Source organism: Adiantum capillus-veneris, chromosome 9 (genome assembly GCF_014529385.1).
Source record: "Adiantum capillus-veneris isolate H3 chromosome 9, ASM1452938v2, whole genome shotgun sequence".
NCBI classification, from domain to species: domain Eukaryota; kingdom Viridiplantae; phylum Streptophyta; class Polypodiopsida; order Polypodiales; family Pteridaceae; genus Adiantum; species Adiantum capillus-veneris.
This window is the reverse complement of record NC_140939.1, coordinates 66,834,221-66,860,701: the sequence shown is the minus strand read 5'-3', so window position 1 is coordinate 66,860,701 and position 26,481 is coordinate 66,834,221. Positions and strand designations below refer to the sequence as shown.

Below are 26,481 nucleotides of genomic sequence, written 5' to 3'. Positions count from 1 at the left end.
GCAGAGGTGAGGAAGATCATTGAAATCTAGTTTCTTGGAGGAGGATACTATCAGATAGACTTTGAGACTCCAGAGATGGCTGCCATGGTCATCTTGATGAGCCCGTTGGCTATTCGAGCGGTCAGAGCTCATTTCCGCCGGTGGCGCCACGGGTTCGATCGAGCATCGGCGGTGGATGCGGGTTCAAGAGAGAAGAAAGTGACCATGGAATTCATTTACAAGCACATCCGTAAAGCCATTCTTGAGATTAAACCATAAAGCGAGCCTTTATGTCTTTAGCAATTGCCAATGAGTCCTATGTTTTAAGTTTTAACTCTCTTTGTTGCAAATGTTCCTTGTGTAGGTTGGTAAGGAGCATGTCGTGCAAGTGATTACCAACAACGTTTCAAATTGCAAGGCAATGAGTAAGAGGCTAGAGAAGGAATTTCCAACCATAGTATGCATACGACTCCATGTGCCTCTCATTGCCTTGACCTTCTCATGGAGGACATAAGGGAGCTAGATTTGGTGAAAGATATCCTCAACCAAGCACTCTCCATCGTCAATTTCATCAATGGAAAATTGAGGGTGCTTGCAATTTACCGCACCTACTCCAACCTTGAGTTGAAGAAGCCATCGGTCACTCGGTTTGCCACTATGTGGCTACTTCTCGAGTGGCTCTATGATGTGCAAAACAAGATCCAAAAGACCATGGTCTTCGATGAGTTCAAGGAATGGATGAATGAAGAGCCCGCCGCTTCACAACAAGATGCAAAAGCCATCCAATGGCTTTGCTTGCGGGAGGATTTTTGGCAAGAAGTTAAAGGTCTTATCATTGCGATCTTGCTCTTGTACAAGGCTCTCAGCATGACCAACATGGAGGGGGTAACCATTGGGCTTCTATGGCACTTCATGGGGGAAGCTTTCAAGGAAATTGAGAAGTCTACAATCCTAGATGGGCCTTCCGATGGAGCACGATATAACTACATAATACATTCTCTTTGTATTTACTTTTATGAATTATAGTACATTTGAATTTTGTACCTTCTCTACATCTACATGCTTGTTTCTCTACTTAGGACATTACCTCTCTCTTCTTGTAGTGATTACCTCAAGGACTCTCCCAAGAGGGACGACATTCTCCTCCTAATCAAAAAGCGGTGGGATTGGATGAAGAGACATATCCATTACTTTGCGGCTCTCTTGTATCCGGCTTGCAAGAAGCCCGAACTCTTTGCAAATCAAGAGCTAATTGGGGAGCGCAACAAGTACCTCTTTAAGGTGCTAAAAGAAGAGGAGATTGGAGCATTTCTCCAAGAGGTAACCAACTATAGCGACCAACGAGGCACCGCATTTACTTCCAACTTGTGTTGGACGCGGGAATCCTTGGTGAAGCCTCTATTTCAGTGTGAGAGCTTTGGCTATCAATTGTCCACTCTCAAAAGACTTGCTCTGAGGGTTCTTGGTCAAGTAAACGGCAAGTCTTAAACTCTTATTACTTGTGCTTAATCTTCTAACATATGCCTTCAACTCTAGTCTCTTATAACTTATGCCTCTCTTGATGTGCTTTAGGATTGTTCATCGGGAGCATGTGAGCGGAATTGGTCCGCATACTCCCTCATCCACACCAACATCCGAAACAAGCTCTCAACAAAGTAGTTAGAGCGACTTATCTTTTGTCGCTCCAATTTATGATGTTGCACTCTATGCATGAGATGCCTATGGCTCGCTAGGTACACTCACAAGTCAACACTCTAGACTCTATAGTCTACTCCACTTGCTAAACTCTAATCTTTAAGAGTGAATATATCATTTATGTTATCATTGTTTAATCTTGTAATTGTCAAATAGGGCATCTCACGCTCACGACTGAAACTCTAAAGAGTGTCAACAAAGAGCAAGACCCTGAGGAGCAAGTGATCCTTGGTGAGCTCTACTTGGAGATTGATCACCGGGTTTCTCACACATAATCACTCAAGAAGGTCTTCCATGGAGTTACATGGACTAAACTACAAGAGATAGAGGTGCAAGGGCTTCCACTCCCCGTGGTGGTTGTAGAGGGAGAGCATCAACAACACCCTCGAAGGCTCCTAGAACCTATGTGCGGCGAGGCTCCAAAAGCGGCTCTAGTGTGGCGGCCATCACTACGGAGGATGTTCTTAATCGTAGGCCTATCATTATGCAGCCTAGAGAGGCAGAGTATGATGATGAAGGCAATCTCATTAGTGATGGAGATTATGAGCCGTCATCCTTTGACTCTTGTGAGGAAGAGGATGATGTTGATGAGCATAGTTGCAAGAGGAAGGTGATGAGAGCACTAGTGACTAGAAGCTCTTAGACTTGTTTCTTTAGTCTTTAGTCTTTAGTCTCTCCATTTGGGTGTGTCACTTTTTGAGTACTTTGAAACCCCTTGGTCCCCCCACTTTTTTGTATCATCTTGATTCTCTACTTATTGTTTTTGATTTATGTTATGCTCATTCTCTTGATTCTTGACTCTTTATATTGTAGTATTGTAAATTGTAATTTGTAATTTGTCCAAGGGCTTAGGCCTTATACTTAAGAATTATTATTATTCTTATTTTGAACGTATGTGATATCGTCATACATCTCAAATTTTTTTTGTTCGTTTAGTACTGCACATCTTCGTACATGTACAAAACGTACGGGACCGTGCAAGACCACTATGCACACATCTCATCGTTCCGTAACTCTTGATGCGCTCACAACAATATCTAATCATCTCATCTAGATAGACATCTTGATGCACTAGAATCTCATTCAATTCACATTCACTTAGCCATCACATCTAGATCTCGCCGATCTTTAACATTACTCTCAAATCATTCATCGAACAAAATGCTGCAAACAATTCATCTCTCTACATGTCTCTTAACAATATTCAATTAAGAAAATTTCCAGTTCAGTACACGTCTGTTCATAAAGTCATTCCGTAAAATACTGTCAACATATCAGTACCTAAAATCTCAATGAGAAATTAGTGGCTTTATTCCATCTAGGCAATCTGTGCCAAAGGAGTAGAGTGGCTCCCCTCTCGTGGAGTCTGTACCGCACGATATTCAACCTGTTGATTCATCGGTAACTTTTGGCATAGACATTGCTAATAGCCCAAACGCTTCAAGGTACAACTCTCTTTGAAGAGAATTTGCGACGTTCTCCTCCATCCAATTTGCATCAAGGGCCAAAAAGTACCCTTGATAAAATTGGACCTAGCTTACCTTTCTCTTTTCTTGTGCCCTGTGACCTCCAAGAAGCCCTACTGGCCTCCTTGTCCTTGGCACCTCAATCAGAATCTGTGGAATTCTGTGATCTACCACGTGATTCCCTTTACTTTCTTTCCTGCCCTAGGACTTGTGTGTAGCCTTGCCAGCCTCCCCTGTCCGCTCCCACGTCAGTCTCATCGTCAGAACCCTAAGACGCATTATCATCTGATTCCCATACTTCTCCGGAATCCTCTGATGAACTTGCATTTGGCTCCCTTAGTTTGTCGGAACCCTCGGATGTGCTACCATTTGATCCTCTTACTGCTCGGAATCTTGTGATGAGCTGTCATCCAGTTCCCGCCTCAAACCTGACGGTCTGACCCCCTTCCTTGAACTCCTTGGTCTTCTTGCTCATCTCTTTACTGTCATAAGAGGACGGGCTTTGCTCCTCTGAACTACTAGATGGCCTCCCATGTCTGCTAGACTTTTCTGAAAGTTGCTTTTCTTGCTTCTTACGCCGTTTCTCACCCTCACTAGAACTAGAGGACGACGAACTATCAAAACTCTTTAAAGACGAAGAAAAATTTGCGTCATCCTTAACAAACACGCTTCTTGGATCTGCTTGCCACCTGGAAAGTCAACTTCCCGGCCCAATAACCAGGGAAATCCGCTGATTTCTTCTTCTTTCGAGAGTGCTTAAGCCTTTCTACGAGTATAGTTTTTTCTTTTTTGCACTTCTTTGTCCTTTCAGCTTTCGTCGCGACTTGAGAGGAGAGTAAATGGCATCAGGCAATCTTGAGTGAATCTCATCAATCGCAAATTTCAGGTCTATGGAGTACTTGATCAATCTTTTCACATACATGTCAACCTGTAGTTGACATTGTACTCCGCTTTGGCGAACTCTCCCGCCAGAAATTTGTCCGTGGCTGGCATTTCAGGGTGGCCCCACTCTTGACTTCTTTATGGCTTAAGACAGAGCGATGAAGATAGGAGCGCCCCCAATGCGTAATGGACTAAGGGTGGCAGTGGCTAGTAAATCCAGGGCAGGGACATAGATTCTTTCACAAACAAAATCTTAAATCCTTTGTGTGCTTTTGAAGGACCGGCATGCTTTCAGAAAAGCACACACCTGAAGCTTTGATACCACTGTTACAGGCTTAGACACTCCAAGCAAGAAATCAATAGCAACACACGAACAAAAAGTGTAAACTCACTGAACTTTGACGAGAACGAGAGAGAGATAAATGAAATGAAATGTTATATTAACGTCTTCAAAAGGCCAGAGTGACCTATGAGACCAAACTTATACAAAAGTGGTGAATCTGTTACAATGTCTGAAAAGTGTGAAAATAAATGCGAAAAAACTAAATACAAAGTATTAGATAAACTTCTTAGGAGCATTCTGGGTGTCTGGCTAGAATGCTTCTAATCCTTTGTTGTAGTCTCCTCCGGTGAAGTGTGCTTCTACATCTCGGTCGTGGTCGTCTCGATTTCCTAAGCTCAATCGCCCTGTCAATGAGGGTGCCTTTGGTATGAATGTGGGTACTCCTTTGTGCTCGCTGCTGGCCTCTTGCTTCTCCTTCCATTCCTGCTTCTCTCGATCCGAAGAAATCTGTGATCTGCCTCTGAGGCTGTAGTGCTCTTTGTCTTCTCATTAGATTATCCCTGTGCCGATGTAGTTCCAGTAGGTACAGGCCTAAGCACCTTTGATCTTGGTATTGCATGACTCTATCTAGAGGTCGAAAGCCTTCTTTAAATAGGCAATGGAAACGCCCACGTATCTCATAATATACGGTGCAATGACATATGTAGTGTAATTCTGTCTCCGGCTCCATTCCGCATAACTTGCAAATTCTGCTCTCTAGTGGGATTCCCCTAAATCTGCCAAATTCAATTTCCAGCTGGTGTGAGGATGTACGAATCTGACCAATAGCACATCTCAAACCATGAGACAGGTGGGTATCCATGTAGCTCAGGCGAATCACAAAACCATCTTCAGATAGCTGTAGAAAGTTTTCTTTGTAGTCGGCCATCTTCGTGCCCAATTCTTGTGTAGGGTCTACCCATGTCCTCTTAGTGTCCAACTGTATAAAATCCCGGCGGATGATTTTATTAATCTCCGTTCGTGTGATTGCCAGTGATGGAGCCTCAAGATAGTATTGGAAGGGGGGTAATCTTTCCATACTGAACCCGTGTCTCTGAAACCACGAGGACAGTTGCGCATACCAGCATGATGTATCTCCTTTCGTTGCTAATTGTCGAGAGGATTTGAGGGCCAATCTAGTATATCGGCAATTATTTGTATCCCATAAACCATGTATAAAGGACACTGATCTGGTAAGAGCTTCAATTTCTATCGGAGGGGCAGCTAGTTCCGCTCGAATAATCGCGTGTGGTACGGAGGCCTTGGCTCTAATCATTCAGGAAATCATAGATACCAAAGGTCTCTCCATTGACTTCCAATCATCTTGATCCACAGATGGTCCCCAAATCTGGACCCCATAAAGCATAGCTGAAGCCACCACAGTATCAAAGAGCCAAAGTTTTGTTCGTGGTTCCTGAAACTGCACTTGTGAACACATCCTCTCCAAGCCTCCCAAGGCCACAGAGGCTCTGGACAATCTAGCATCCGCTGCTTTCTTGAGAGAGAGAGAGAGAGAGAGAGAGAGAGAGAGAGAGAGAGAGAGAGAGAGAGAGAAATGAAATGAAATGTTATATTAACGTCTTCAAAAGGCCAAAGTGACCTATGAGACCAGGAAGTTACAATGCGGTGTATCTGATATCAAGTCAGATTAACAAAATAAATAGAGAGAGAGAGAGAGAGAGAGAGAGAGAGAGAGAGCCAACACGGCAAGACGGAATTCCATGGCTACACGCACTAGCCCCAAAGACTGGCGCCCCTTCCGATATTTCTTTATTATTACTCGCTGCAGTGTACAATTCCCGAGGGTCCTCTACTCTCAAACTCCGTGTCCAGATGCTCTGCAGGTGAGGCCCAGGGACGCTTATAAACATTATAAGGGATGCCTAAAATCAGAGTCCCAAAAGCACTTCCCCAAAATCATTAATCCCCAAAAGCATCCGCTTCCCAAAGAGCGTTGAAATCAGACAAAAACAGCCAACGTAATTTGCAAAAATCCGTACAGATTGCATCGTGGCAATCTTAGCGTAATTTGTGGAAAATCCATACAGTCGTGCCACGTCACCATCCATACGGACTGCCACGTCAGTATGTCAACGCGTTTTACGAAAATCAGCGTCAGACTTTAAGCTTTGAGATATCCCTCGGCCAGTGCTCAAAAGTTCTTTAAGTTGGTCGGTTTAGTTCTCTTGTCCACTCTGCCATTCCTGTGCCTGTTAGGCATGCCACGTCATCACTTTGTACCAACTTATGGTACTCCGGCCGAGGGGCCTAAAACCCTAAAGACCAGAAGCTTGCACTCTGAAAGAGAGTTCCATAAATCGCGCTGACATGTTGATGTGGCAAACCGTATGGATGCTGACGTAGAAGGCTGTACGAAAATTCCGTGTTTTGTGCTGGCTGTGCCACGTGGCAAGCTGTGTCACAAGGCGGCACCACGTGCCAATAGAAAAGAACAGATTGAACAGACTTTTAGCACTCCAATAACACTTGAACCGAGAGAGAGAGAGAGAGAGAGAGAGAGAGAGAGAGAGAGAGAGAGAGAGAGAGAGAGAGAGATGACACGCGACACGGAGTGGTGGAATTCTATCCCAGAGAGTATTGACCCCAAACCTTGACGCCCCTTTCGGTATTTCTTTGTATTGCATCAACAGAGTACAAGCTGGTACTCCAAACTCTGCACCTTCTCCAGGAAGCATGCCAGAGAATGAGCCCATGGCCTCATATTTAAAGGCCCTAGGCCCAAAAGCAGTTTACATGAAAAGCCTTCAAACTCAAAAGCATCTGGTCCAAAAGCAATGCCCGAAAGCTACCAGCGTAAATCACGGAAATCCGTACAATTGCTACGTCAGCAACGCAAACCGCGAAAATCCGTACAAATTACCACGTCAGCATGTCAACGCAAAATCAAGGTTTTCTGTACAGTTGCCACGTCATTAGCTAATGCGCAAGCCTTTGTGTGTGTGTGGATCCTGCTTTATTTTAATTCCTTAATGTCTCTTGGGCTCCATCTGACGGGGTCCCATAAGCTGGTAGGACTTCTTCTTCTGCTGTTGCTTGTTCTTCTGAGGGTTTAGGCCCCTCAGCCGTGATCTGAAGGTTGGCCCTATTCTTCAGTGACTTGACACATCAGTAGTTTGTGACAGGCTGTATAGATTTCTGCGATTCATGCTGGCAGCTTTTCGGAGCACACGCTTTTGGGATTGACTGCTTTTGAGCATATTGCTTTTGGGGCTCTGCTTTTGAGGCATCCCTTGTAAGAATAAAAGAGCCCTTAGGGCCTCACTCTCCAGAGCATCTAGACGTAGAGTCTGAGAGCAGAGGTCCCTGGGGAGTTGTACTTTGCAATGATTAATGATAAAGAAATACCAAAACAGGTGTTAGACTTTGGGGCCAATACCTCTTGGCACGGAACTATGCCACACCGTGTCGTCTCTCTCTCTCTCTCTCTCTCTCTCTCTCTCTCTCTCTCTCTCTCTCTCTCTCTCTCTCTCTCTCTCTCTCTCTCTCTCTCTCTCTCTCTCTCTCTCTCTCCAAGCGAATTGTGTATTGTTATTGATTTCTTGCTTGGAGTTCCAAGCGTGTTACAATGATATCAAAGCTCAAAAAGCTTCTTCTTCTACGGAGGATCCGATCCCTTCTGCAGCGCACACAGATTCTCGAGAAGAACACGACAGAACGGTCGAGATTTTATCTATGTATCAGCCACTCCCACCCTTTGTGCATCGCGCATTGCGCGCGCTCCCATCTTCATCGCTCTGTCTTACCGGGCATAAGCCATGAAGAACCGTAGATTACACACGGGTTCTCGCGGAGAATCTGATAGACAACACCGCTCGGTGGGTAGGCAAAGAAAAATTGAAATCGGGCTCGGGAACTAAAGAACAAACAGAATGAAGATTTGGACAAATTCTTGGCGGAAAGGTTTGCGAGAGCAGAGTACAAACGTCAACTGATGGTTGATACATGTGTTAAAAGATTGACCAGAGACCCCAGATTTGCGAAACACCCGAAGGATTACCAGATTGATGAGATTCACTCGAGATGGTGTGAGGCCATTGACTCTCCTCTCAGGTCGGGAGGAAAGCTGAAAGGACAGACGAGTGCAGAAAAGTGCAACTTGTACTTGTAGAAAGAGTTGGACTGAATTCTTGAAAAGAAGAACTAGAGGACCACCAAAACACAAACCAGGGAATTCAAGAGAAGCCGAAGAGCGTGGAAGAAAAGGAAAGACGAAAGCAGGACTGACACCAGACTTTGTGAGGACCGACCCTGATCAGATGGACATAAGTACCGAACTTTGCAAAGCATGGGGCAAAGTGCCAGACCACGGAGCCCTTATTTTTCCTTTATGGAGGAGCCAAGGCCAACTTTATTTCAACCGAATTGGTGGCTTGACTTGGAATTACGCCCGAGGAAATGGGGCCACCGATTGAGACTGTTCGAGAGGCACCCGGACGGGATGTTGCCATTACACCTTTCATTGGCAAACTACGTTTGCATTGTCAGGGGTATTTAGGGCGCGAGGACTTTTACATCATGCCTTTGGAAGGGTGTGACGTTCTCCGAGGAATCCCTTGGTTCCCCAAGAATAGTGCTGTGATCAATTATAGGGCAAGGAAAGCCATCTTGAAGAATGAGAAGGGCAAAGAGATTGTACTGAAGGGCGAGTCTGCCCTACTGGTATCCTCGTCTACCGTTTCCCGATTAATGAAATCCAGTCTTTTTGTTTACTCAATTTTCTTCAATAATTGAATGATGATCAAAGGTCAAATATGTTTGACCTTGAAAAGGAAGAACAAGAATTTCTGCAAGCTCAGGCTGACTACTTTCCCTGAAGGCTTACCAGGAGAGTTACTTCCTGCTCGTCCGAAAGATCATACCATTGATTTGATTCCCGATAGTACACCACCGAGCTGGCCATCTTACTGACCTAGCGGAGCCCAAAATGAAGAAATAATGAACCAAAACAGATTTCCCATTCTGAGGATTGATGATATACTCGACAAACTTCAGGGTTCTACTTGCTGAATTGATGTGAAGAATGGTTATCATCAAATCCGAATTTCTCCTGAAGACGTCTACAAGACAGCTTTCAGGATGACTTTTGGTTTGTATGAATATTTGGTGATGCCATTTGGACTTATGAATGCTCCGGCTATATTCAACCGCATGATGGATAGGATTTTCAGAGGGCACCGATCATTTGTGGGCACTTTCATGACATCATCATCTTCTCTAAAGAGTGGGGCAGAGACCACAGACACTGCATCAACTTAAACTGGTTGTAAATGCGAAAAAAAAGTAAGTTTTTCTCGCGAGTGAGAGAGACTTTTTGGGACATATCATCTCAGCGAAAGGTGTAAAGATGGACCCGGCCAAAGTTGAGACCATTTGTCATTGGCCCAATTTGAAGAACTGCCAAAGTGCTTCACCCTTAGCACACAACCTCCAGCCTGGAAGAGTCTTTTCAGGTCTCTCCTTTAATTAATTGAGGAGAGATGAAAGGGATAACAGCTAGATAGCCTGTGTTGGGCTTGTCGTCTATAGAAAAGCTACCAACTGCGTGTGTGTTTTTTGGCGATGGCTAAGAACTAAGAACTATTACCGCTCCTCTGGGTTCTCTTTGAAGTTTTTACATATTTGGTGATTTCTCTCCTTACTGTCAATATGGTCATGTACAAAGTACCTAATTTTGATCATGCATTCATGAGAAAAGTTTGAATTGTTTGCAGGCATTGATAGGCTTTGACAATCTGATTCGAGTGTTTGATCGTATTTTGATAAGGAATTAGAGACCAGACATGCGCCAACTAACGTTACTTGTTTCACAGGAGCTGCTTTAGAGGCTTTGACTGCGTTGTGTCTCCAGCTGCATCAGGTTAGTATGACAGAGCATGAACTTAGTGAGCTTGTGTTTGAAATTGAGATTGATTAATCTTGGAATTTGGTGTGTAGGATAAAGTAGCTATGGATTATGCACTTGACTTTGGAAGGTTGTGGGAAAAGGAAGGTGCTCTTTCAGTTGATTCAGAGGATTCTCGAGACATTAAGTATGAAGCATTAGCTTTAAGAAGACTTGCTGAAATGCCAAACCCTACAGGTAAATAGAATTTGACAACCTGTCATATGTTGAGGCTATTTGCGGAAGCTGCAGGCTGTTTGAACCTGCTTCAAAATAGTTCGTGCTGTATTGCATGCCCTGCACTCAGTTAGCAAGTGCCGCTTAAACCATGTCTCACTTTCGGATTTTGATTGTTCTTATAACCCGCTCTTGCTAATGTGCACGTGTGGAAAAACACCTAATGCATAAGGTGTGGTCTCCTTTTTAAATAGAGAAACATCATTTTTTACATCAACCTCTTGAGCCCACATTCCTCAAGATAAGACATAGAAAATGTCAATTACATCGGAGAGGGTAATCGAAATACGACTATATATATCCTACTGAAAACAAGACTGATACTTGTTTTTCAGCCTCTTAGTCTCCTAACACATACAATCTGGTAAGATACAAGAGGCGGAAAATTCTCCTCATACTGAGTCATCGGACAGCAAACCGAAGCTCATCTCTATCAGATTTATTCTTGGGGAGGGGGGGGGGGGGGGGGGGGGGGGGGGGGGGGGTAAGATGGGGGGAAGGTTTCAACAGGGGTTATCGGATCAGGCCCTAGATGAGGTACTACTCCTGAGGAAGAAGGGCCGTGTGTAGGCGGAATTTCAGCTGTGGAATTCCTGCACCTATATACAATACTGGGCTGAGACACCTCTGCCTGTCAATCTTCTGCTGCTCCTTTTCTTTGTCTCTCTTCTTCTACTTCGTTCTGCACCTGTTGTCTCTGCTCATGCGCAACCATGCGAGTCCATCAAGCTTCCATACGCCTGGTCTCTCACTATCAATGCGGTGTTCAAGAATCCCAATAAAGAACACCCTCTGCCAAGTCTTCTCCATGGATAGTCTGAAGGTAGATAAAGCGAGGAGGATCCTGCACTAGAGAGGTGAAAGGATGGGGTCTAGTATCCATCAAATGGGTCCTTTCCCTCACCTAAACGCACACCAAGACTCTTCCCAATCTATGAAAGATGGGTCCTTTCCCTCACCTAAAAGCACATCAAGACTCTTTCCAGTCTCTGAAATATATGACCAAAACTCTGGGATGAGACCGGGTAATCTCACTGTAACTGTAATCTCTCACCCAGGTCGGATAGATCCATGAGTCGTCTCCATTTAAAAAAGTTGCAAAAACCTCTGCTTCAATGACTATGACATATGTGCATAAAACTTAGCTCTGAAACAGCCTCTCCCTATGTTGGGGATGTTAGGAATCCTAATATGAGGCTTACTAACAAAAGAAGCCTTAGGATAATCTCTAAGTTGTCCCAACAACAACGTATAACCAACCATCTAACGGACCAGACAACGAGCCTCTAGGAGCTTCAGGAGGCTAACAGAGCACTCCCTCGTGGTAGTTGCCCATGAGAGGATGGTTTGACTCCAGCTTTTTCTTGGAACTAAGAGGTGCTTGGACAGGACCTATGTAGTGCATACCAGCACATTTTGCACATGGGGAGATGTCTAACAACATGAGCGTGGGTTTGATCTACCTCATCCCCAAGGAGGGGGAATTTCTTGATGAGATTCGGCAGTGGCGACCCATCACCATTGCCTACAAATTTCTTGCAAAGGCTCTAAGTTTGAGAATTCAGCCACTACTTAGAGCATGATACATGAGAGTCAAGACGGTTTTTGTGAAGGAGCGTAGTATCCTTGACAACATCATCACCTTTTGGGAGGCGTTTGCCCTCGCCCGCTTGTGAGGAGAGGATCTTGTGATGCTCCTCGACTTTGAGAAGGCCTACGATAGAGTTGACTGGGACTTCCTTGAGGGCACTATGTGTAGGATGGGTTTTTTAGATGCATGGATCTGAGTTGTGTCTTCTCTTTACAGATGTGCTCATAGTCTGGTGTTGCTAGCGGGACTTCAAGGGGAATGTTTCATGCTTATACGCTTAGTACAACAAGGCTACCCCTAATGAGCATGTGAATCACCTCTAGCTTGTTGGGCCGTGAAAGAGTTTGGATTTCCTGCCCGTGGGAAGGCCCTCTTCTAAGGATGCTTGACGAACAGGGTGTGATTAAGCAAGATTTACGGTCTCTGACGGGCGTTGCAGGACTTCGATGATTGAAGGTTGAACCAGTGAACTTGTCGTTGCCTCCGTTTGAACCAAGGGTAGTGTGATGCAGAAGCTAATGAGGGCGATAGGCTTGGAGAGTAGGTAGCGCACCAATGTGCAACTGTGGGCAGTTTCATTAACTAATAGAAGGATCTTTTTCTCGGTAAACAAAAAAGCATTCTTGAGTTTATATCCTTCATCAGTCTTCGGCCCATAGGGCTACAACAATCATAAGGGGAGACTCTCCCAATGAAAAAACAGCATATGTACAATGAGGCTAAATTAGGAGATGGGAAGAGGGAAGAGCCACACTAGTGGACAGTAGTGCCATTTGAGCACACCTTGGACCATGGTGAAGAAAGGCCCAAGGCGCCAGAGTCGAAGGAAAGCCTCCCTACGCTCCCGCATGCTGTCGAAGCTGCCCTGGAGTCTCTCAAACTTTCCCCTAAGAGTATGGATCAGCTCTAGCCAAAGATCACGAACTGTCTCTGCCGGTGTTACAGGTACAGGGCGAGCCTGAAAGATGCTGAAGGAGCGGGCCCCCGAGATGAACCAAAGTGTTAGGCCGCAGACGACCTCCCAACACTCCTCTCTCTCACTGCACCACTCCTGTGGAGTAAGCTCTATAGCATTCTGGAGTGTAGGTCGACCCCCCTCCATCACTATCATCCTGCTAGTAGAGGATAGCTCAAATTGTAGTGCCAGGCCCGTGAGAGTGGACCAAGCAGTTGCCCCCCAAGTGTACTGCCGTGTTGTAGAAAGAGCTGGCATCAGCCAAAGGGCACAAAGCCAAGCCTGCTATGCCATAAGACAGTCCCGAAGACAATGATGCTGACTCTCCACAAGATGGTCACAAGTTGCGCATGCTGCCGAGAGACCACTATGTACAAGCTAGCTCCCCACTGCTGTAGCTCTATGTGCAACCAGCCACTAGAACAAAGCAACTCGCCGCGGCTATCTGGCATCCCACAACCTCGCCCAAAAAGTTGATAAGAACTCAGCTCTGAGACCCTCCTCCTGCCAATGAGGTGCTGCAGCAGGATGAGCCTCTCTCCATGCTGCCAAAATGTGACATCACAGTCGAACAGTGTAGTGAAAGAAAGGGACACGTGGATGGTCGGCTGAGGTGAAAGGGTCCCTCCAAAACAATTCTCCAGGATCCCACTGCACTCATGCCATTGGACAACTCTCCAAAGCCCACAGCCTCCAGTGGCCAATCTCAAGAGCTACTGGGTCAGGATCTATGACACAAGTCCTCCCACAGATGCCCACAACTCGGATCCTCTGAAAACAGCATTGTGCCACCTGTGGGGCCTCTACTAAAACTTGGTGTAAACGGATCTCTTCCTGTAGCTTGACAAACAGGGAGGGTATTTGAGCAAGCCCGAACTGCAATGAGGACCTCCAGTCGCGTGAAGGCCCCCATCCATCTGGGCGCGGCTGCTGGGCGCGGCTGACTCGAGAGGTGTGAGCCACTCAGCTGGTACTGCCTCTGTGATGTCGTGACACATGCTCTGCACCCCTCTCATGCCCTGTAGGTGGATGCTTTGAAGCTCCTCTGACAAGCCTGAGAACTGTAGCCAGTCACCTAAAGTGCGTGCTCGACCCTCTGCTATGGGACCCCAAGAAACATGAGGCCTACTACCAACCAAATGGCCTCTCTGAGTGCTAACCATGGGGTTCCAAACAAGGGGCTGTCTCAGGCGCTCCTCCGTGCAAGTAGGTTGTTGCTGCTCCAGATGTTATGTCCGGCTCACAGGAGGGGATCTAGCCCAGACGCCGTCTCGGGATGGGCGTCCAGTGTCCGGGCGGACGTAGTGTTAACACGGCCAGTATGGCCGGCCATTATTATAAAAGGGAGGCCAAGGCCTCATTTGCAGTTATCGACCCCCATTGGCAGAGTGCCAGTGGTTAGCCCGCGAGGCTAGGAGTGCGCGAGGTCACCTTGAGGAGGTGAGGCCGGGTGGTATGCGACGCTCGGTCTTACATGTGCACGCCTACGTCCTTAGACGCTGGCCCCAGCACGGGGGAGCTGCCAGATGGTGGCTATGGTCGGGTGATTTGTCCGACGCGTGTCTGTAGGCGGTCCGTGTAGCCAAGAGATCCACTCCCAAAGTTCGTTTCATGGTATCAGAGCCGGCTTGGCTGCACGAAGGACTGTGTGCACACCTACGGGCTGGTTAGAGTCGGATAATTACCATTTCATGCAATTTTTTATGAATTAACTGTTTAATCGATTATTTCTTCTCATGAGCATGTTTGCAAATGAAATTTAATGTGCTTCTTGCCGATTTTTGATAAAATTCAGCAATTGAGCAGGTGGAAGTGCTGAAAATTGGAGGATTTTTACTGAATTTTCTGGTTTTCGATGAAAATCAGTGTCTTTATCATTCACTTGCTGGTTTTACATTAAAATTCAGCATACTATATCCTTTCAAATCTCTCTCTGTAATGCTCCTTTGTGCTAAGTGCAGAGAGAGAGAGAGAGAGAGAGAGAGAGAGAGAGAGAGAGAGAGAGAGAGTGAGTGAGTCACCTCCTCAACTGTGAGTGGTCCTCTCCTCTTCTGTTAGCGTTGAGGCTGTAGAAAAGAAGCGTAACAGGCTGGCTGTCCAACGCGGCTCCAAACTGGCGCTCGCGAGCGTGGTGGCCACACACACGCACGTTGGGTGCACGGGGGCTCGATTCTTCTCCACGCGTCTACAGCTTACGGCTGATTTTTCTCAGCGCTGGATTTTTTACGCTACCCTCTCTCTTCGTTACATTTTATTAAGTGTCTTTTATTTTAAGTGGCCTGGACACTTTGATCTCCATGGGGAGCATGATGAACGGAGGATTTATACAATTCCTCTCTATTTGCGTAGTAAGGCGCTTACCAGGTGGCGTGACATGACAGAGAAGCCTATGACGTGGGCTGATTTCTGTGTGAAATTCAAGAGGGATTTCGCCAAAATGGATCCTTTGAAAGCTTACGCCAAACTGTAGAGTCTTTCGATGAAAGCTTTGCCTTTTGATAAGTACACCATGGCTTTCAAAGAAGCGCTCACCTTCTGCAAGGTGGATTCCACGCACGCTGTGCACATGAACTTGCTGGGATTACATGAAGATTACCGTTGGGCCTTAATCAAGGACAAAGCCCCGACTGATGTCGAGGATGCAGTGGCAAAGGCCAGGACGTTCCATTTGATAAATGGAGGGAATTATGAGAAGAAAAGAACTGCAGACCATCAATCCGGTGAGGGCGCTTTGAGGAAGCGACCTCGATTCCAGCATAAGTCCAAATCACCGCCGAGATCTTCTCAGGAGAAGAAAAAAGCCAAAAATGCTTCAGTTGCTGATGCAGGGAAGAAGGGGAGTTGCTTCGGATGTGGCCAGACAGGTCACCAAATCAAGGATTGCCCCAAGAAGAAGAAGACACAGAAACCGCAAGGTCGTCCTTCGGTTCAGATTCACGAGATCTCAAGTAACTCTGATGTCATTCAAATTGAAATCCATCATCTAGCGCACAGTTCTACACTAACTGTACTTTTAGCACCAAAGTGTTTGGTAAGCACGATCTTCTCCGTTTCCCCGGGAAGATCAATGGTCACAACGTGACCGTACTCCTTGATAATGGAAGCTCACACAATTTTGTGGATGCAAAATTTGTGCATAAATTGAGTCTGCAGACGCGAGACAGTGACCATGAGTATCGCGTGAAGATGTGTAGCGCGGATAATGTGTCGTGCTCTCTACAGTGTGGGTGTCCCCAGTGCAATGTGCGTGACAATCTCACTCAACAAATGAAAACTCTCTCAAACAGAATGAAACACAGAAACAACGGATAACAACACAGAAACACTGGATAACGACAGAGACACAACAGTGGACCAGAACATGTGGACTCGACTAGCTCCAAGAACCTTGTACAGACTCTGGCGTGGCAGCACACTCCGCTCCAGCCCAGGACTCACAGGTACAAATGGGTGTCGAGGCTCAGATGTGCAGGGATGGTGAAGCAGTGCTCTGTGTAAGACTCTCTAGACGACTACGTGCAAGATAAGATAGAACTATCCCAAAACGACTACTGATATGTACAACCATAGGAGCCACCAACGGCCCATAAATGTCCAGCAAGCTAAGTCTATCTCCAAACTGAGTGGTGGTGGTGACCTGGCCACGACGTCCACTAGACCACCGTAGGTACCCTGCCACGTGTCACTCCCAGCCAAAGGGTCCGTCCAGTGTGAACCAGACCAACTGTAGCTAACTGTCCAACTGCCTGTCCTGTGAAGTGACACTGTAGCAGGCTACAGGTTGCCCGCCACAAGACTGGTCACCGTCTCGGTGAGCCAAAACTGAATGAAACTGGTGAGCCAAAACTGAATGAAACTGCAAAAGTAACTATATGTACTATGAAAGATGAGGTAAGAGCACAGTCCTGTCACCCAAGGGAAAGGGTCGTCCCCACTGCTGCTCCAGAAGCTTCCGGCTCGGGAGGAGCCATCAGATCAATAGTGTAACCATGCGGTTGCTGTCCTGTGCTTTGCATACCTTGATTTCCTGTGGTTGTACCAGCCATCTGCTGCACAGCGGATGGGAGTACCTGCCCTGAAGTGAACTCCGGACGCCTAGTAACGCAACCATGGCGGTGTGCACCAGTAGCACCATCACAGCAAGGAACACTCTGGCTCTGCATGTGTGGCATCGGGATCTGAGACTCTTGTTGAGTGAAGTACTGGACCTGGGGCTGTGGGTAGTGTCCCATGAACTGCTGAAAGGGCTGAGAGGGACCTGCTGGGTAGTGTCCCATGAACTGCTGAGATTGCTGAGAGGGACCTGCTGGGTAGTGTCCCATGAACTGCTGAGAGGGCTGAGAGGGACCTGCTGGCGCTGCAAAGGTGGTTGGACTCTGGACCTGTATCCCTGGCCTAGTCCATCCATATCCCACAGTAGCCTGGGTAGGCCTGTTATCATACATAAGCATTTCTTGAAATCCTTGCACCTGTGCTTTGAGGTCATCAATGATTCTCGACTTTATCTTCAATGCCTGTTGTAGTGCAAAAATCGTTGCATCTCGATCTGCGATGGCACTCTCGGCAACTCGCTGGGATCCCTCCATAGTTGCGTATGTGGCGGAGTGATGCTGGTGGGTTGCAGCTAGCTGCTCCACGCCTAGCTCGATGGTGGCAATAGCAGCTCTGGAGTACTGAAGCAACTTCTCTGAAAGCTGAAACAGAGAAGTGGAGTCGGTCCTACCTGAAGATCCCTCAGATGGATGTGATGCTGGAGGGCGCACATGAGGCATTGCGGGCGAGCTAAAAGTAGGTGCAGATGGTGGCACAACCGGCGAGCTAGAAGTAGGGACACTCGGTGTAGAAGGTGCTTCAGAGATTGTTGTTGTAGGTGGAGCGAGTGATATGTTGACCGGTGTATGAGTGAAGATGGGAGAAGAAGGAAGAGGATCCTGTATGGGTGAAGTGACCATCCTCACTTGAGGAGCGGCAGTAGACACTGGTGTCGGCATAGCAGAACCAGGTGTAGCAGTGGACGTATGATGCTGAAGATGTACCCTAGTCTGTTGTCTCTCAGAAACTAGCAAGGAGAGTAGAGACTTCACTGTATCCTTCATCACTTTCGCCTTGATCTTCTTTTTCTTGGTGACTGTGGGGTCTACTTGCATGCTCACGGGTTTCCTTTTCCCTTTCGAGGTTCCCTGTTCCTCATCCACTTCATTTATGTTGATAGGTATGTTTATGATCCATGCCAAGAGAGGCGCCGCAAAACATCTAAAAGTTAACTGCACAGACTGCACTTGGGCCCGAAATCTTTTAGCCCTAGACTGCAGAGAGCTGAAGAGAATTTGGTGGAATCCACATGGGATAGTGTGGATTAAACAGTATAGCCCGTCGCAGTGGGAGAATGTAGTGAGAATATCTGTTTGTACCTTGTCTTCTTTGGCATCCCGAGCCAGAAAGTAATACCTGAAGATTGCGAGAAGCCGTCTGTTTCGCTCATAATTTGGGTGATCCGAGCTCAATAGCTCTTTACATGCTTGAATCGTCGCGTCCTTGGGCAACAAAGAGAAAGTGCGAGTAGTAGACTTCACAGCTGGAAAGTTGGTCATACCCATGGCATGGCCAAGCCTTGTAGCTGTTAGCTTGTGGCCCCGGACCTTTGGAAAGTTTTTCAGCATTTGATGTATCAGTTCTGCTGGAATAGTATCAGATAGATTTGCATCAGCCAATTCTGTGAGACCCAGAGTCCTTAGCTGAGCAGTCGAAAGCACCTCACTGAGAGATGGTCGAGGTTGCTGCATATGAAAATGTAATGAAAATGCTGTGCGATTTTTTGAAGAAGCAGGCCTCTTGATCTCATGAGTGATAATTTGCGGCTTTTCTTTTTTCTGAGCCACCTTTGATTGTTCCTCTGGATCACTGGAAGCACCTGACTCTGAATTTACATCTACATCTGAATCCTCAGATGCTGCTGATTCTGCTTTGTAGCTTTCATCACTTGGGTCACTGGAGGTAAAGTCATCTATGTCATGGCTGTTGCCGCTTGCAGATACTTCATCTGCCTCGCTCTCTGATTGTTCAACCCGAGCTTTTCTCCTCGTCATCTCTACCTTTTTCTTGCTACCCCTGCCAAGGTGAGGTCTGATGACAAACAGAGCCGCTGAGTAGCCAATGGAAAAGTAGCAGGATGCAGACAATTTAGATTTCTCCGGCTACTCGTTAGGCTGGGCGAGTAATTTAAGGTAGGGTAAATTCGAACCAGGCGAAAGAGGGCGGTTAGGGCGAGAGGGTGCTGGGAGAGGGTAGGGGGCGAGAGGGGAGGAGAGGAGAGGGTAGGGGGCGAGGGGTGAGGATAAGGACGAGAGGGGGATAGGGGCGAGAGAAGTGCGGGAGAGGGTAGGGGCGAGATGTTTGGATAGGGGCGAGAGGGGAGGATAGGAGAGGGTAGGGGGCGAGGGGTGAGGATAGGGACGAGAGGGGTGTGGGAGAGGGTAGGGGTCGAGTTTTAGGATAGGGGCGAGAGGGGGTGTAAGAGAGGGTAGGGGGCGAGTTTTAGGATAGGGGCGAGAGGGGAGGATAGGAGAGGGTAGGGGGCGAGAGGTGAGGGTAGGGGCGAGAGAGGAGGATAGGAGAGGGTAGGGGACGAGAGGTGAGGGTAGGGGCGAGAGAGGGGGGATAGGGGCGAGAGGGGGTGTATGAGAGGGTAGGGGGCGAGTTTTAGGATAGGGGCGAGAGGAGAGGGTAGGGAGCGAGGTTATAGGGTAGGGGCGAGAGGGGAAGCTGGGAGAGGGTAGGGGCTAGAGGGGTTTAAGTAAGGGTAGGAGGCAGTAGGTAGGGGCGAGGGGTTGGGAGACTAGGGTTTATTAAGGTCTAATGGGAGTTAGCACAACAGTAGCAAAGTGCTAGCAGATACAAAGATAGGATAATTTTGAGCAGGTACGAAGAGAGGACTCAGATAAAGAAGGGTATTAAGGCTTGCACTGATCATTAGTAGCCAGCTTTGGAGCACCAAAGAGTACTTTCCCCCTTTCTTTCTTTCTGCAGCAAAGCTGAAAGTTTATTTGCACCAAAGGTTTTTTCTTTTTTTTTGCGGCAATTGGAATCAAAAGTTCTTTGCCAAAACTCGGCCATATTCTCTATATAGACAGCCTCAATCGTCGTCTAAGCAGTCGTCTAAGCAGAATGCCCAAGTAGATTCCATTTTTTTCAACTGAACAAAAAAAAACACTCTGACTAGAAGCTTGACTGATAGCAGCAGTTTGGAAGGACCTTAATATTTGATTGCAAATAACACTTAGGATAGAAACAATTAGAGGAGCGACTGAACTGTTGAAGTTCCGATAATATTCAATTACCAGGAGGACTGAGTGGAGAAAAGATATCTTAGAGGAGAGGTGGAAACTTACCAACATAGCAAAAACTGAGATAGTAACAGAACATCTATTCTGGTGGAAAGCTAGAGGGGAGGAGAGAAATGGGCCATCGAACCTACAGATGGCGGAAAGTTGCATACCCTTTACTCAGAGGAGTAATAGCACTTGATTCTGGAGCCATTTACCAGTGGCAAAGGGACGCCTTCCAAAGTGACTAATTGGACAGCCCCCTGTGGCAAAACCTCCTGTACTCTAAAGGGCCCTTGCCAAGCTGGAACCAGCTTCTTTGCTTTTTTCAAATATTTTGCCTGATAGAGTAGCACCAATGTGCCTTGCGTTATTTTTGGCTTTCTGAGGTGGCGATCATGCCACGCTTTGCGACGAAGTTGTTCCACTTGCAGAGCACGAGAAGCTAAAAGGCGGCTTTCATCCAATAAGGTGAGACGGGAGATAGAGGTAGATTCCATGCCCCCACTTGCACGCAGACTGCCCACCCTAGGGGAACCGGAGTTGAACTCAAATGGAGCTATGGCTTCCAAACCGAAAGCGAGTTGAAAAGGCGTTTGATTCGTTGTTGCTTTGAAAGATGTGCGGTATGCCCAAAGAGTGCCGTGCACAGCCTGAGCCCACGATGCTGGATGGAGATGACATGCTTTCCTCAGTAGAGCTATCAGAACCTTGTTGGTGCTCTCGGCCTGTCCATTGGCTCTAGGATAATAAGAGCACGACTTGCGATGAAAAATCTTGTAATTGGCCAGCAAATTTGAGATCATGTTATTGACAAAATGAGTGCCTCTATCACTGGTGATCTCTAAGGGACATCCAAATCTGCATAAAATATTTTCATATAAAAATTTGGCCACTGTATTGCTGGTGCAATCCACTGTCGCTAGTACCTCTGCCCACTTTGTTGCATAGTCTGTAGCCACTAGCAGATATTTGCGATTACCTGGTTGAGCCGGGGGATATATTGGTCCCACAAAGTCCAAACCCCATCTCTCAAAAGGTAGCCACGCCATCGAGACCTGCAAAGGGCGGTTGGATTGCTTACTCGGCTTCGGCCCACATCTCTGGCACACATCACAAACCTTAGAATATGCTATTGCATCCTTAAAAATGTAGGGCCACCACAGACCACTCTGTAGTATCTTCTGAGCAGTGATGTGACCAGGGTAATGGCCACCAGTGGGACCATTGTGGGCATCCTCCAGAATATGCTCCACCTCATGAGGTGAGACACAACGCTTCAGAACACCATCTGGTCCCCCCTTGTAGAGCTGGCCCCCGATCAGAGTGAAAGGCCTGGACTTCAACAGCAATCTCCTCTTTTGCAGTGGGGATGCTCTCTCTGGGTACAGCCCAGTAGATAGAAAATATAGGACCTCGCCGTACCATTCCGGTGTTGTATCTATTTTAAAAAGACTGCTATCTGGAAAGTCATCCGCAATCCCGGTAGCTTCTTCGCCTGTGTAAATGCGAGAGAGGTGGTCAGCCATTACATGATGCTTACCAGGACGGAGTACCACTTCAAAATCAAACTCCTGGAATAGGAGGAGCCATCGCCATACTCGACCTGCAACCTGTGGCTTATTAAGCAGATAGCGCAAGGCATGGTGATCAGTGATAACTGTGAAGTGGACCCCTAGCAAATAGTGACGAAATTTGTGTAGAGCATACACTATAGCCAATCCTTCCCTCTCTGTGGTGCTATAGTTTCGCTCTGCTTTGGTGAGCAGGCGACTTGCATAATGTACAGGGCGATCCAAGTTGAACTCTTTGCTATGCTGAGTCAGCACAGCACCCACAGCCAGCAGACTGGCATCTGTATGCACATGAAAAGATAGGGCCCAATCCGGGGCAACTAGAATAGGCGCTTCAGTGAGACGTTTTTTGAGGTATGCAAATGCTTCGGCCTCAGGTGTTGACCACCGGAAGGGAACAGCAGCACTGGTGAGCCGGGTCAATGGTTGAGCCACCTGTGCATACATACGTATGAACCTGCGATGATAGCCGGTGTGGCCCACAAAGCTCTGAACACCTTTGGGATTTACGGGAGGAGGTAACTTCAAGATGGCCACTATCTTCTCTGGGTCTGGTGCCAAACCTTGAGCAGACACCACATGGCCCAACAGTGTGCCCTCTGTGACCAAAAAATGACATTTGTTCGGATTGAGCTTCAAACGTGCCTCTCTGCACCTGAGGAAGACTGCAGAGAGCTGAGCAAGATGCTCCTTTAGATTTTCTACTGGGGTCGAACACTGAGCACCCGAGAAGGTGGAAAAGTCATCCATGAATATGCGAAGGTGATCAGTAAGCAGAGGACAAAAGATGAGATATACTATGCGATTGAAAGAAGGCGGTGCATTTTTAAGCCCAAAAGACATCCTAGTGTAGATGAAAATACCCCAGGGAGTCACAAAAGCTGTTTTGATTTGGTCGTCAGGATGTATTCCTAACTGATTGTAGCCGCTGAACCCGTCCATAAAACTATACAGTACATGGCCAGCGACATCTTCGAGGACTCTCTCAGTAAAAGGTGTCGGAAATCCATCCGGGATTGTGACCTTATTCAGAGCCCGATAGTCGACACAAACTCGAATTTTGTTGGACTGCTTCTTTGGGGCAATAACCATAGGAGACAACCATTCTGAGTGCTCTACTGGTACAATAATACCTGCTTCTTGCATCTTTTCCAACTCGATTTTGATTGCTTCTGCATACTTGGGATTCAGTTTGTAAGCACGTCCTCTGACCGGCTTAGCCCCCTCAACCAGAGGAATTGTGTGGACTCCTAGCTCTGCTGGGATTCCTTCTAAATCGTGGTAAGACCAGGCAAACACATCTTTGAAAGAGCACACGAAGGAGATTACTAGGTCGAGTAGAGCGGGGTGATCCCATAACCAAGTGGCTAATAAGATGGGCTGATGGCTGTCAGGGCCTCCTAGGTTGACCTCTCTGACTGGGTCAGGCGGTGCAGTGGTCGAGGCTGCGTCAGGTGGAGAAGATTGTGCCGCCTCTGTTAGCCTTTGGACATTATGAGCTGGCGTCTGATCAATGTTGAAATCAGCATACTCTTCCTGCAACCAACCTGATGGAAGCTCTGCAAATGGTAAATCCTCAAATACCTCAAAGTGCTCCGGCATGGGTGGAGAGTCAGATGGAGTAGAGGCTAAGGAGGGAGCTGGGGTGTTGGCCAACTCTTGCAAGGGAGACTTTTTTCCCCTTCTATGGTGGGTTATAGGCTCACCCAGGCCGGCGGTTTCCATCAAGGGACCCTCTGAAGGATGGGCACCAGAGACCTGTCCACTTAGTTCTGACTCACTTGAGACTGGTCCACTTGGTCCACGTGGTTCTGGCTCACTTGGCTGACTGGGATTCTTGGTCTCAGGTGTAGCTTCAGATGTAGGATCAGGGGGATAGGGTGAATTTGTTGGCAAAGGTTGAAGAGAGACTACATAGCATTGCATCGAAGAGGTGGCTTCTAACCACTGCAGTAAGTCTTCATCGGACTCATCGGGAGGGACCGGCTGGTCCAAGTCAGGGTTGGACTCTACTGACAAAGAGCTATGCTGAACAACCGGATCCATACCTCCTTCGAGACGAATTTGTTGCATAGGAGAGCCAGGAGTGTGTATCCACATGGCGTCGGTTCCCCAGTCGTGAAGTGCTTTCGTATGTCGCAGCCATGGCCTACCAATCAGCAAGGGATAACCTCCCTCTACCAGGGGAAGATTAACTACCACAAAATCCAAGTTAAAAGTGAAATCTTGTACCTTCAGAGGCACCTTGTCGACTATGCCCACTGGGTAGACTGTTCTCTGATCAGCCAATGTAACAGTGAAAGGAGCAGGTCGGGTAGGCTTTAGACCTAAGGCCATCATAGTGAATTCGGGCATCAAATTGATTCCAGATCCTCCATCAACGATGACGCCGGATAGCTGGTGCCCAAGAATAGATACAGTGAGGCGAGGACTTTTATAATCGGTGAGGGGAGCAGATGGATAGGAAATCAAATAGGACTCTGAGGGCTGTACAGGGAGGTGCTCGCCACTAGGCCCAGCCCCCGGGTACAGAGACTGAATGACTAACAAGGTGTCACTTCTAAGTGTTGCATCAAGCCTTAGCATGTCGTATAGTGACACCTGCTGAAAAGTATTTTTCAAGATGGCTTCTGCTGTGGGCTTGGCGCCTTCGAACTGGGCTCCTTTTGTGACCTTAATCTGTTCCAAATCAGCCACTGCTTCTAAGAAGGCTCCATCAATGTCAGATAACAAGGAAGTTGGTTTGCTCTGAGCAATTGGGAAGGACTTGTCCTTTGGGTCAGGTAGACCAGAGTGAGGAAGTGGAGACTGGCGAGGTGGACCTGTGGGTAGACTGAGACCAAGAGCTGCTCTTTGTGCCCGAGTAAGGACACCAGCAGGCTCCTCCACTTGCAGAGGCTTAACCACATGAGTAGCAGGTGAAGGTTGAGGCACGGTGTTCACAGTAATCAAATTTATCTTCGGAAAGGTGAATTCGGGCTGGCTCTGAGTCGAGCCTGAAGACGTGGATGCCCTTTGCTTGGGACAATCTTTACTGTAGTGATCCTTCGAATCAGGGCAATGACGACAAGGAGGGGACCCCTCGGGTAAAGGACACTTGCTCTGATAATGCCCATATTCTCCGCATCTGTAGCAGAGTATGGGCCGATTGGAAGGACGAAACGGGGGACGAGGTGGTTGTTGCATGGAATTTGAGGCTGAGGTGTAGAAACTTTGGGGAACTGAGGGAGTACTGGCATGGTAAAAACTGTGGGGTGCAAAGTTGTTGTGCATACCTTGCTGCATAGGGGGTGTTGTCAGCAAAGGAGGCAACTGGTTTTGATGGCCGTAGGGTGAGACCATGTTGGATGCAGGTACTAACCCTTGTTGGAGAGAAGGACCAAGATTTTGTTGTATTTGACGCAATCCCTTGAGGTAGTAACAATCTTTATCCTCATGTCCAGCTTTTTCACAGAAGTGGCAGTAAAACCGAAGGGGGCATTCCTGTGGTGGGTGCCCTGGAGAGCGGCATGAGCTACACCAAACCATAGCCTTAGTCTCTTGCTGACACTTGAGCTCTTCTAACTCGCGCTTAATCTGTTCCAATGCCTCATTATGTGTAGGCTTCTCTTGTCTAAGAGAGAAGGACCTCTCCTCTTGAAGAGCTCGTTGTAGCTTTAGGGCTTCCAGTTCCCTACGTAAAGAAGTTAAAGGATCAATAGGACTACCTTCCGAGAACACAGAGGAAGTATCTATTTGAAGAGAGTTGTTGAAGAGCTTCCTTGCTCCCTCTATTCTAGTAGCAGCTGCGATGAACTCGTCGAGAGTGGCGTCGGGTCGGAGACTCTCTCGGAGTTTTTGCTGAGAAACTTTGGGAAGCGCCTTCTCCACCAACTTTTTAATCATGAATTCACCAGGTTGTTGGGGAAGCTTGGCCACCAGCGACTTAGTTTTCGTCATAAGCTCCGCAAAAGTCTCCTCAGGTTTGAGCACCATGTTGGCCAACTCATCCAACACCTTCTCCTGGTAGTCACCTGGCCTGAAAGCTGCACAGAACTGTTGTCTTAAGGCTGCCCAAGTTGCAAAATGGTTCTCTGCAAATTGGCTGTACCATTTATCTGCTAGGCCATCCAGGGTGGATGGAAATAGTACCAAGTAAGCATCTTCTCTGTTCAGCCCACGTCCCCTACAGAGAGATACAAATCTTCTTGTATGGTCGTCAGCATCTTCTGAAGACAGCCCTTTGAATGTAGGGAACTTGATGTTCACCTTGGCCAAAACACTAGCTAGTGGCTCCATGATTTCTTGCTGAGTCTGTTGCACAGTAGCTTGTTGTAGAAGAATAGGAGAGAGCTTTTCCGGAGAAGGTGATCGCGAAGATGGGGAACCTGATGAAGGAATGGGTGATGTGATATGTGGAGGTATAGCTGATGAGGTTGAAGGATTTCTACAAGGTGTCAAAGGTCGTCTTCTGTGATAGTACTTCAGAGGGCTCAGTAGTGGGCTTTGACGCTCAACTGACCTCCTTGTATGTGTCATACAGTGACCTCCAAGCCAACCAAGCTTTGGGCAAGAAA

The 26,481-nt window shown here is 47.3% G+C and overlaps 1 protein-coding gene across 1 annotated transcript in view; it reads left to right on the top strand.

The window, feature by feature from the left end:
• The window catches only part of NDP1 (Tetratricopeptide repeat (TPR)-like superfamily protein), a 140,393-nt gene that overhangs the window by 42,920 nt on the left and 70,992 nt on the right, over nt 1-26,481 (top strand). The window contains exons 4-5 of the mRNA XM_086519777.1: nt 10,176-10,222; nt 10,300-10,444. Coding sequence (XP_086375903.1) covers nt 10,176-10,222; nt 10,300-10,444 — 192 coding nt within the window. The remainder of the gene's footprint in view (nt 1-10,175; nt 10,223-10,299; nt 10,445-26,481) is intronic.